The sequence below is a fragment of the Vigna unguiculata genome, chromosome 1 (genome assembly GCF_004118075.2).
Source record: "Vigna unguiculata cultivar IT97K-499-35 chromosome 1, ASM411807v1, whole genome shotgun sequence".
Classification (NCBI taxonomy): domain Eukaryota; kingdom Viridiplantae; phylum Streptophyta; class Magnoliopsida; order Fabales; family Fabaceae; genus Vigna; species Vigna unguiculata.
The window spans coordinates 35,862,807-35,876,810 of NC_040279.1; the positions used below are offsets into that span (position 1 = coordinate 35,862,807).

The following is a 14,004-nucleotide window of genomic DNA, read 5'->3' on the forward strand; positions in this document are numbered from 1 at the left end:
AATGTAAAAACACCCCCACAAAAAAATGAATTTTGCCTACGAAGAAGAGAAACATCGTTAAAAGGTAAGTCATACATTTTATTTTGCATTGTCTGGTGTCATTCCTAATAAAGAACCACACAAACACACTAATATGAAAGGATTGAAATTCATTTAGGTACCTAAGTAAAAAATAATTATTCTTTTAGATATGATTAACAACTACAAGAAAACACTTATCATGGCACCTAAGCATTGGATACTCACAACATATAACAAAAAAAAATGATTATGTTCTAATACCAAAAGAGCAGGAAAAGAAGAAGAGTCGCATTTGGAGAAAACTAGAAAGAAAGAAAGAATAATTTGAGTTATTAAAATAGGTATGAAACTTTCACTTTCTATCAATAACATTCTTTTAATATAAATTTAAAACATAATTTGTCTAACATATGTCGATTTGACTAGATATACATTTTTTGACAAAATTCAATGTATAGAAAAAAATTATAAAAAAACGATTAGAAATTCAAGTGTGAGTTTAAGTTTCACATTAATTAGAAATGTGGAGGTGTAACACTATATAAGAATAAAAACTCATAAATCTATTGTTTTAAGATTTTTTGTTAAGAATGATATAAATGTCTTAAGTAATCAGATCTCATTGATATTATATCTGGCGATAAACATATTATTGTCTGTCCCTCAGTGTCACTATTCACCGGTCAGCCACCGAGACGTTTACCTAATCACCATCTCTTTTCTTTGCCCATAACCACCAAATTGCAGCTTCTTATTTCTACTCTTTCCTTTTTAGAAGATTACGGGTCAAATCACACCCTGTTTAAGATTTTACCACCCACCCATTTACAGAATAATCTTTCAACTTTGAACATCAAAATTCCTTCATAGATTCCAACAAAATTGAATTCCACCAACCCAAACATATGCATAATGCATCCAATTGAGATTGGTAGATCCACAAAACTAGGGTCAAATTTGAATAATAAACCCCAATTCATGCCCTTGGAAGCGTCAAAAGTCACAGTTTTAATATATTTGGTTTACAAATGTGTGACTTAATTTTTGGTTGCAACTAGAATAACAATTAATAAGAACACATAGAGACGTGGCATTTCTTTAAAACAAAAATGAACTCAGTGTTGGATTAGTTCATCCTCAAAGTACGGCACATTAATTGCAACTTGTGTGATCAAACCGAGTTTAATTCCCACCTAGAAGACTCACATGAATTTTGTAAACAATGCCTCAGGATATTCATTTATTAGTCTAGGTTCACATTTCAACAAATACATGTTCAATTTGCAGACAAATACCTCCTTTTACAGAGGAATAGACTTCTTCCTATAATTTAAATAATTTAAAAAAAATTACTTTAACATTATGTTATTTTCATCATTCAAAATATTTTTGAATGTACATTGCTTTAATGAAATTAAAATTAATTTATAAATATAAGCTATATATAATTATTTGAGATAAATTATATTTTAAATAAATTAGTAAAAATAAAAAATGGAAAAAAAATTAGCAACTTATTATCTCACGCTTTAACATTTTGCTATTTTCACTATTCAAAATATTTTAAAAATATACACTACTTTAATGAAATTAAAGTTAATTTATAAATATAAAATTATCTAACAAGATATATCTATCTATTTGAGGTAAAATTATATTTTAAATAAATTAATGAAAACTAAAATGAAAAAAAAATAGCAACTTATCATCTCACTTACTTATATGAGCCATAAATAGTTTGTAAGTTTATGAATATCTTGTAAAAAAAAATTGGTAACACTAATTTATAACTAAGCTAATAGTTTAAAATTATACATGAATCCGTAAAACTAACTTATATGCTAATTGATAATATACAATAACATAGAAAAATATTTAACTTTTTAGAGAAAAAATAATTCTCTTCTATTAAGAATACAAAATTCACCGACTACAAGTTAATCCTTTTAGTAAGTTAGTATATGTTGAAGAAGTAATTAAAACAAGTCATAAAAGTTATAAATTAGTGAAATAATTTTGTAGGATAAGCTTAATTTGGAAAAAAACAAGCCTATAATAAATTAATGAGTATGAATGATAAATAAATTTGTCCTCGTTTGGTTATGGGGAATCTCCAGACTTTTTCAATTGGGTATGAAGATGTACATATCTGCTCTGTCCCAATCCTTGTACATGTCATAATACATGTCCCGCCATATCTCCATTTAAATTATTAAACTATTCACAATTAATTAAGTAACCATGTATATATAACTATATATATATATATATATATATATATATATATATTATTACACACTTTCTAGTTTTTATTTCTTCTAATGATTTTGATTTGTCATGAAATTCATTTACATTTCTAATACACATTTCATCATACCATAACCTTTATAAAATTATGTTCAAACAGTGTATGTCTATATATATATATATATATATATATATATATATATATATATATATATTATTACACACTTTCTAGTTTTTATTTTTTCTAATGGTTTTGATTTGTCATGAAATTCATTTACAATTCTAATACACATTTCATCATACCATAACCTTTATAAAATTATGTTCAAACAGTGTATGTCAATTATATATTTGTTATGTCTCACATTTAAATATTTATATTCTTTTTTAATATTTTTATTTATTATATATTTTCCTTTCGCATGATAATCTTTAACACTCTATTTTTAATTTTTTAATAGCATAAATCTTTCTTTTATTAGGTAACATAAAATATTTGTATTATTTACTCTATTATTATTAATTTTTATTTCATTTAAAAAAAAATTGTTTGCTAAAACAATTTTCGTTATTTCTCAATTATTGACTATGTTGATATTTGAAAAGTTTTTTTTAGATTTCTAACGTATTTTTTATCTTATCTTACGCTTAATTATACATTTATTTTTCTTTGTGCGATTTCATTGGATAGTCTCTCAAGTTGTTTCTAAAACACACATTTTATAATTTTTTTTTATATTTTTATTTGTTGTTTATTTTTATTACGTAAAATACTATTTTGATATATTTATATAAACTTTTTTTCTAACTCATGATCAATCATATTATAATTTTGTCACTATATTTGTATAAGTAAATTTTTTATTTACTATAAAATAAAAATATAATATAATTGCCATGAATTTTTTTAGCACCATCTAACACATATTGAAGTTATAAGATATTGGATCCATGTTAAAATTTTATAATTATTAGTTCAATATTTGTTCTTTGAGCGATTTTGATTAAGTGATATATTATAACTTTAATTAGTGTATAAAAAACATATTCATTAGAATTTTAAAAATTTAAGTAATCTATGTTAAAATTTTATTATTATTAGTTTAATATTTGTTCTTTGCATAGATTTAATTAAGTGATGTATTATAACTTTTATTAATATATAAAAAAAGATACATTAGAATTTAAAAATGTTAAGTAATTTATGTTAAAGTTTTATTATTATTACATATGGATCTTCGTTATCTTATAGGGGCATGGCCCCTCCAAAATTTTTATTTATTTTTTAAATATGTTTAGTATATATATATATATATATATATATATATATTATATTATATTATATTGATAATTAAATTAGATAATTTTTTTATTTTTTTATAAAATATAATATTTAATGTTAGTAAATAATAAAATTTAAAATTAAATATAATAAGGAATAAAAATATTTATTGAGATTTTTTGTTCTTTCTTATTATCTTTTAAGTTTCTCAAATATTGTAATAATATATTCCTCTTGCTTGTCTTTTTTTGTTTCTAAAAAAAAGTATAAATCTATTCCTCTTACTTGTCTTCTTTTGTTTCTAAAAAAAGTAGAAATTTAAACACAATTTCATTCTTTCTACTCTTATTTCTCATCAATTGTCTTCCACTTTTTAAAATAATAAAAAAAATATCTCTTATCTCTTGATTGTGAAATATTAGTTTAATATTTGGTATTTTTTTTTTCAATCTCATAATTCTTTTTGTATGAATATAAAAGGTAAATTTATGTACTATATGTTTTTTCATAACCATCTTTTAATTAGGACTTGATTATCATCAATTTTTCTCTTTGTAATTAGGTTTCTCAATTTTCAATTACATTTTAATAAGTTATATCTTAGTCTTAATTTTTGTTAAGAAAATAGATATATTGATTAAGAATAAAATAGTAGATTCATTTTTTTAAAGTAATAAAAGGAAAGGTTTCGTGAAGATGAATTACGTACAGATTGAAAGTTTCATATGAATTATTTGGAACTTATTTCAAGAAAACATTCTCAAATATGAAAATATTTAATGAGTGAAAGATAAAAAATTAGACAAACTTATTTAAATGAGTTTCATATAAAATACAACTTCAAAATTATAATTTTTGCTAAGCAGAAACATACAAGAAAATTTCAAAACTAAAATTATATATAATGTTGTTATATTAGTGACAATAATTAAATATATAAATTCTGAGTATATTATTTTGGTCCTTTCACACATTTTTGTCAAGATTTGCCACTGATTATTATTAATTTAATATTTGTTATTTGCCTGAGTTTAATTAAGGGATGTATTATAACTCTTATTATTATATAAAAAAGAGATTCATTAGAATTTAAAAATTTGAATTAAACAAACATTTAAAATATATTTTAATTTGAATATTTGTTTTCTTTTTATATTTTTTTAAAATATTTTAAAATTTTATCAACTAGGTTCCATTAATATTTGCAAATTTAGTAAATCTTTTGGTTCTCATCAAAATTTATTTAGTATTATAATTTGAGATGTATACAATTATAATTTCTTTATAAATATTTGATATCAAAGAAACAATTATGTTCTTAGGATTGAATATTTGATAATATTATGTTTCCTTTACTATAATCTTTTATTATTTTATAAAAAATAATTATATTATTTTATAAAAAATAATTATATTATTTTATAAAAAATAATTAATTAATATTGAAACAATAAAAAAAATAAATATAAATATGGGTAAAAAATATACCCATTTCGGTGAAGATAAAAATGAGACAAAAATTTACTATCATTAAATTTAGAGATGAAAATGAGAATACCTTTCTTCTATAAAAATGTGTATAGAATAACAATAACGTCAGCGTAACCTAGAAAAGTGACTTACCAAACACATTTTTAAACTTCGTAAAACTGTTTTTATGCTTGTGGATATAATGGAATAGCATATCGTACATAAGAAAACAAAAATAAAATATATCTAGATTTTGTGATAAATGGACCCTATAAGAACAAGACCTACAGTAATTAATTAATTATGATTTAATTGAAACAATTTTAAAAAATAATTGAAAATCTACTCAAACAAACCGGTGAATTTGACAAAAATATGTTTTTAATTCGTAAACATTTTTATTAGAAGTTATATATATATATATATATATATGAACCACAAGAGTTAATAAATGATTTGATAATCTTATTACTGATTTAAGTGTTTACCAATCTATATTAAAACATTATATATTTATTATCTAGAGGTTCTAATATTAGTAGTTCTACTTTTCTTCTTTCAGGAAAATGATAATTTAACAAAGTTTATTTATACAAACTTTGACAAACTACCTATTTAAGTAAGATAGTAATATTTTATTACTTTATTTTAATTAACAAATAAAAAATTAATTTATTTTAATTCTATTTATAAAAATTCTGTCAAATTTATTAAAATAAAATTTGTCAAAAAATAAATTTTATTTTTTATCTTATTTATACGCACATGTCGTTTATATTAATTTATCAACTAACTTATTAATTAATTTATTAAATATGTTTAACTTAATTAATTACTTTATAAATTACTTTATAACTTTTTAGCTTTTCAATTCCTAATTTATATTTAAGCGCGTTTAACTAATTTATAACTTACTATTTATTTTTTACAACACACGTTGAGTTAAAAGTTTGTTTACACAACACCTTTTAACATTTTAAAAACATTTTATTATAAACTTGTTCAATGTCTAATATTTGAGTCTATTCCTTAGTTCCAAAGATTGTTTTTTAATTTAAATTAAATTTTATGAATAGCTAAATTTCAGTGAAAACAAATAATTGCAAAGGATACGCAGATATTTGAAAGCAAAAGGGTAAATTTTAACATTGAAAAATAAGTCATTATTTAGCTACAATTTAGCACTTTTAAATGTTAAAGTGAAAAGGAAATTTTAATGTAAAAATTAAAAATACTTACTAATATGAGAATATTGATAAAAATATAAAAGATAATGGTAATTAATTGTTTGACAAAAGAAGAAATAGAGTATGGCATTGCACTTTTAATATTGTTATTTGGTGATTTCACAGGGATGCAGTGAAACTTATAGGTTTTTTTTTTTTTTACAGAATAATAACAAAATGATTTGAAGAAAAAAATATGATATTTATTTTATCAGTAAATACAAAAAGTAAAAGCTATTTTGAATTTTTTTTAGTAACACTTATAAAAAAATTAAGACATATTTTAAAGGGTAAAATTTGTTACCAAAAGAACACGAGAAAGAGAGATAAATTGTTTATAATTTAGTTAGTCAAAACCATCGAAGACTAAGCTTGTCGAGCATTATTCAAGACATTATTAGTAAAAAAATATGAGTATTATTTTTCTTCGTTTCCTTGAATAATTTTCTTAATTAACTTTTTAGAATAATCTTTTTAAGTTTTGTATTTTGATTAAATAAAAAGATAATGTGAATCAAATACTTTAAATAAATATAATATTATAAGTTTTTTTTTTTCGCATTCATTTTTATAATCTTGTTTCGTTTCATTTTTTTCCATGAATATCATGGATCTCCTATTGGTATACTTATGTATTCTATAAACGTTAGCTCTTTTTTCAATAGTTTAGTTTTTCCTACTATTTCTATCAATTATTTTATTAGAAATAATTGATCATTAAGCGTTAGTGCTTATTTATCTCAATTATAATCATGTTTTAATCTTACATATATATTACAGGTAAAACACTTGTGTTATCTAATTAATTTGTTATTTGTGTATTAGTTATTGGATTATTGTCATGGCTTAACTTTCTCCTCTATTATAAAGTGATTGAGATGATTTTGTAAGAACATTTCTATTAATAGTTTATCAAAATTTGTAATTATAAAGCCATTAATTATAATATATATAATTATAAAAATGAAAAACAAGAAGTAATCCAAATGAGTAAAAACAGAAATATTGAAAAGAGTGATACATTATAAAAACTAAAAGTTTATTTAACCCATAAATAAATGAAGAAAGTTATATTGAAAAAAAAGAAGATAATAGGTGAAAATAATGAGACATATATTATTTATCACCGAAAGTGATAAGTGTTTTTGTTTTGAATGATTTGTTGATTTTGAATTGTAATGAAGGAACGATTGGTCAAATGGTTCAATCGTAGATCCACATTCTTGTTATCTATATGTCAAGATGCTGAATTTTAAAGAATGGGAGTGTCTATTTATAGCAAGTAGAAATGCATCATTTAAAGCATGTTTCATGAATATATGCCACGTTGACCACAAAATTCTACATATGGAAAATAATACTGCCCTTTTACAAATCATTTTCTTTCTTCATCACATTTCATCATTTCCTTGACCTAGCACACTTTCTTCTGTTTCCAAATCATGCTGCGATAATAATCAGATCTATTCACATGCAATGCAACCTTTTTACATTCTGTCCTTTTAAGTTTTTAATTAATTAAATAAATCAAACTTTTTATTTTTATCTTTTTTATCCAGCACTACTATTTTTTAAAGCTCATATCATTCATTGCGTAAAATAAAACCATTTCCCTATTTGCCGAAGAATGAGGTCAGAAGCAATTCAAAACTTTACAACATACAGAATATACTGATATAATTAAAAATAGAGTATGAAAAAATATGATTAGTTTTTAGTTTGAGAAACATTTGATATAAAATAATATATGGTGTTTTTATGAATTTAAAAGTGAGAATCTGAAAAATGAAGTTGAAAGTATGGTGGTAGTATATGATGAGTAAATGTTCCACAGGTCTCTTCCCGGCTCTGTGGTTGCATTGTCAAATCACGATCAAGTTGATGACAGAAAGTATTCTTTACTTGGTTTTAATGGTGACAATAATGTCTTCAGAAGAATCAATGGTGGCGTGACAATAACACCACGAGATCCTGTAATGTCTGTTGGACGATGGACATGGATCGTACTTTCCAAGGTATGAATGAGAGAAGAGAAGAAGTTTGTTTCTTAAGAATCTCAGAACATGAGAACAGGGAGGGAACGAAGAGTGAAGAAGAGTGATGAAGATGGAAGATTTAAACATTTTCATTTAATTTGGTTTCCTTTTCTCGGGGCACTGTTGAATGCTACTGGTAATATTTATTTAAAATGGGGTTGGGAGGAATTAATAAAGAAAAAAGGGTTGGGTTTATTACTAGATGGATGGTATTAAATTTTGTTGGTGAGGGGTTGGATTTTTAAATAAGGGGTTTAGCTTTAAAAGCCGTTGGATTTCTCTTGCGCTGTGTTGCTCGGAGACTTAAAACACCGACTCTTCCTCAAGCAATGAATGAAGAAAGGCCCTCCTTCTGCACTTTGTAATTGCAATATTTACTCCAAATTTCCCCTTCCTGCATACTTCTTGGGATTTTTCCAAACAATTAATACATTTCCTGGCCTCAATTTACACTCTCCTTCTACCCAATACTTCAATTCAATTCAATTCAATCCAATCCCATCGCTCTCTTTCTCTCTCCTCTCCTCTCCTCTCTCACTCTTTCTCTCTCTACACCCTACCCCCCTCCACCTCTCTCTCTCAATTAAATTAACCCTTAAATCACTCCCTTCATTTTCCTTATATAAAACGCCCATGAACCTCCACCATTTCTTGCAACAACAAAGATCACCAACACTTTGCTGGTGCCACTCTTTCTCACCACCCCTTTTCCTCTTCCAACAACCTTAAAGTAAACTCACTCCTCCCTCTTCTTCTTCTTCTTCTTCTTTTTCTTCCTCTTCCTCTTTCAATTCTGATTACCTCCTCTTTCTCACCACTGCTATCTTCTTCTTTTTTTCCTTTCTGCTTGCAGAACACAGCCATGAGCCGCAGAAATGGAAGTGGTCCGCAGCTTGACTTGAAGCTCAACCTGTCCCCGCCCAGGGTCGACCGGAGACTCGACTCGCCCACACGATCGGCCACCGCATCGCCGACTTCGCCGCCCAGCTCCTGCGTCTCGTCGGAGCTCAACCAAGAGGACAAGAATTACTCCAACAGCCCTGAAGCCACCTCCATGGTGCTCGTCGGGTGTCCTCGCTGCCTCATGTATGTCATGCTCTCCGAAGATGATCCCAAGTGCCCCAAATGCAAAAGCACCGTTTTGCTAGATTTCCTGCACGACACCAAAAACCCCACCATAAGGAGGAGTTAGAGTCATAGAGTTAGGATCCCCCGTTTCCTAGCTCTGTTTTCTTCGCTTCCTAGCCCTGTTTTTCTCTGTTCCTAATAGTAGGACATATCATTATATTATATTATATCATATTATATTAGCTAGTAATGCTTAGGAATTAATCTTCTTTCTTTCTTTTTTTTACCCTTTTACTGTTTTAACTATTCCCCCTTCTGTGGGTAGTGCTATGTGCGCTCCACTTTTACCCTCTCTCCCAACAATTTTGTCAAAGCAGGGGATGCATATTTGCAGAGACAGAAAGAGACAGAGTGGAGCGTGAATAGCACTACTTGAATCATCTATAGAAAAGAAAAAAAAAGTTACTGGGCAATTCGGGAATGTTAGGTATCTATTATATAGGAGCTGGGTGCTCTTTAGCGGTTAAGAAAGTGTAATAGGGCTTATAACCTCAGGTGCCCTCTTAGTTTGTTTGTTGAAATCCAACCTCGGTTTTCCTTTGACTCTCTTTTTCTCTGCATCATCCACCATGTTAATGTTAATATTAATGTTAAGGTTAAGGTTAATGTTAATGTTAATGTTACTGTTTCATCCAACGGCACACACATGCTGTTATTGTCGACGTTAACCACCACAAAAGGTAAATAAAAGAAGTGAATAAAAATAGGCGCAGCAACGCAACAAAAGCAAACTTGTAAGACAGAATGTAGATCTTCTGTACTTTGTGTTAACAGTTGAAATGGTTGGAAGGATAAGGCCCACCAAACCGGTGTTAACTGCTGCATCATCTACTGCACTCTGTGGAGTTGAACCACTCATGTGCTTAAAAAAAAAAAAAACTGAAAAGAAGGGGGGTGTGTGTTTGTGAGGTTAAATTAAATCTGAGTTGACTTTGTTGTAGATTTTGTTGGAGGAATTGATGATTGAAAAATGAGTTGTGTAATTTTGATTGAGATCCCGTCCTGACACGAGGGAATGGAAAGTTTTGCATGCGATAATGACTTGATTAAAAAAAAGAAGAAAGATGGTTCGAAGTTGCATGTTACAAAATTGAAGTGTCCACGAGTATAATGAGAGCAATGGCGTGAAAGAAAGTCGTATGTCGTGTAGTATAAGAAAATTATGTTGTGGGTTTATGAGGAGATGAAGGATGAGTGAATCAAGGGATGGTAGAGGGTGGGTTGGGTAGTTCCGAGCATTGAAAAAAAAAGGCCATTCTATTAAGGCCATTTAAATCACATAAATGCAAGAGTAATTGAGACGGTTGAGAATAATGTGCGAGATATTACGTCAGATGATAAATGTTCAATTTTCTTTTTCCACCTATTTTATCAAACACTTTCTTCTGTTTCCATTTCTTCTCCTTCTTCATCCTCTCTTCATCTTTCATCTCTGTTCATATCCATTTTCCTATACGCAGAGGCCATAATTGCAGCAACTAAGGCTCTCCTTTTGTCAGTAAATTCACATTCAAGGTGTGACAGAGCATTAATCCCTAATTTATAACCATTACATTCAAAACTTCAAAATCCGAACCATTATGATTCACCCTTAGATATGTAAATTTTGTAGGTTAGATCAGGTGAGAACCGTCGTGGGAAATGGCACAATTAATTGTGTGTGTCATCAATAAAATAAGGGCAACTTGAAGAAGGTGCACAGCTCATGGACAGAAAGAGATCCCTCATCAAGATGAGGGTCCTTACACTCAATTCAAACCCCAGAAAACATCACTGTTAGGGTTGGATAAAGGGTCATCAACCCCTTGATTCGAACAATACAAAGAGAAAAAAAAATGGTAATAAAAGCACATGAAAAGAATACACATAGCATGATAGGAACAAACCAGAGTTAAAAATAAGAAACTTTGAGTGAATCCGATGATCTTAAGACCTAGTGCTATGCATGTCGTCCCTTGTTCTATTACATATACCATATCAAAAGAATTAGTTTAATTAATTACGTTAGACATTTTTAATTGAACTATTTCTTTTTCATTAGTTAAAGTAATTTAATTATCTAGGTTGGGTGTTTATTACACTGAAAAAATACTTATTAATAGAATTAATCATTCTATTTTTTTTAACTATAATTGATACATAAAATTATCTATTAGGAATGTCTAGTTGTCAATCTTTTATGGAGAAATGAATGAAAAATAAACTTTTGTTCTTAAAAACATAAGAGGGTTGTCATTTGTTACATATATGCAATGAAATTGTTAATATAATGAGGCGATACAAGTTTTGAGTATTATTAATTATTATTATTATAATAATAACTTTGGTTATTATCCAACATTTATTGCAATTACCAGTTTTCCTTTTGCTACTTCTCAACACCATCCATGTCTTGCATCACATGGAACAAAGTACTTAATTAATCATTATATTTTTTTTTCTTTTTTTATAGTTGACTATATCTTCATAACAAGGCATCTTCGTTGTCTTAAAAAAATAAAATAAATAAATAAAGTAATATACGAGACACACATCAATCATGTTAATCATAAACCTAATTTGGACCAAGTATTAAAGTCTTAATCACACTTTTTTAAAACCTGGTGGTGGGAAGTATCAAGTTCATCTTAACACGCATGTTAAGTCAAGCAAATTAAGCTTACTTATGCATATTTTAAGTTTAACAAAAAAATCCTAAACATCCTCTTTTAATATAAACATCTTACTCTGTTAAACTTGATTTAATCTCTTTTTAGATTTTCCAATCAGTAACCATAGTAGTTTTTTTTTTTTTTATAACTTGGTCCAGAATAAAAGGTTGTTCCCTCCATGACAATGATTTAGCATAAGACCAAATACTCCATGCATAAAAAACACGTTTTTTTTTTATCTTCATCACTGAATTATTATATTGAATCTTAGACCACAAATGATAAAAATTGCCAGACTCCTAAAAGATTGTTAATAACATTCTACATATAAAATTAGTTCTGACACAAATGACTAAAAACACAATCACATCATATATGAAAAATATTCTCTAATCAATTTTTGCATAGTAGGTGAACAAATGGACCACATACAAAGAAACTCTATCTTATATAACACTTTTAACTTTCGTATTCTCTCCAACTACCTTTCACTCTAGACCTATAAAATCATCGTAGTTATGTGAAAAATAAATATATTTAAAAATAATTATGTATGATTTCTTTTAATTAACTATATTTACTTACTATTTAAATTTTAATGTTTTGCACTAAACTTTAACAATCATTATTATATATCATCTAATTTTATTTTATTTCAATTATTTATTTATTATACTTTATTTTCTAATTATTTGAATCTTATAGTTCTTAATTATTTTATTTTATTTTTATATAAAATAAAAATATATAAAATTTACATTTTATAACGTATATATATTTAATTTAAGGATATATATATATATATATATATATGACTTAAATCACTATATTACAATAATTAAATCCATTTTTATTAATTTTATAATATAATAATTGCTCGAATATGAACTTTCTCTTCCTTCCTCTATGTATAGATATATATTAAAAATACATCTAATTTAATTCATAGATATCATAGTTTTTAATAAAATTTAGTATATAATTACAATTATTAGTTTGTAATAAAATTATATATAATTTAAACACACAAATAAATGAATAATATATGTCAAAGATTATTAGAATGAACAATTAATTTAAAATGGTATTGATATATATTTTATATTTTTATTATAGTATTTTTAATTTCTATGAAATAACTTATATAATTTTTTCAATATTATTTTAAAATAAAGGAATAAATTAAATGAAATTATAAAGTAAATTTTAAATTTTATTTATCAAATAATATATATTACTTATAACATATAAATATTAAAATTATTTTCATATGATAAAATAAAAGCCTTTAAATTCTTTATCAAGAACTTTTTACCGAATAACTTTTCAATTATATACTCTTTTACTGTTCATTACAAATTATCCAATTTATTTTTTTACAAATATAACTTTTAGATAACATTATATTTAATATACTTATATCTATCTATCTATATCTTAAAAATAAAATAAAATAAAATGATAAATATATTATAATTTTTGAAAAAAAAAATGTACACCTAAATGATGACCGAATATTTTACTTCTAATTATATCAATATTTTAATCAATATACCATAATTGAGTGAATATATTTAAAATAAAATGTAAAAAGAAAATCTTAAAAGTATTTTAAAGATAGAAAGGAATATCTCTTTTTGTAAATAATTATATTGTAATGTTAATATAGAAAATAAATTTATATTTTCTAAAAATAAAAGTATAATGACGAAAAAAAAATATTTTGAAAATTGTATATAAAACATGTAAAAATAACTGTTATTTTTTTTAAAAATGAATATATAATTTATTCTAAAGAAATAAAATAAAAATACTAATTGCGGATACAAAAAATACTTTTATATATAGCTATGAATATATATAATTATAGATAATTACTTCAAATTTAAAAAAAAAATTACATATATTTCTATTTTGTAATAACAATAAATAAGAATTATTTT

The 14,004-nt window shown here is 25.5% G+C and overlaps 1 protein-coding gene across 1 annotated transcript; it reads left to right on the forward strand.

The window, feature by feature from the left end:
* Positions 1–8,575: 8,575 nt before the first annotated feature.
* Positions 8,576–9,953, forward strand: LOC114179755. The gene is made up of 2 exons (XM_028066200.1): positions 8,576–9,012; positions 9,136–9,953. The coding sequence occupies exon 2, from the start codon at positions 9,145–9,147 to the stop codon at positions 9,472–9,474; it is 330 nt and encodes a 109-aa protein (XP_027922001.1). The 5' UTR covers positions 8,576–9,012; positions 9,136–9,144; the 3' UTR covers positions 9,475–9,953.
* The last annotated feature ends 4,051 nt before the right edge of the window (positions 9,954–14,004 follow it).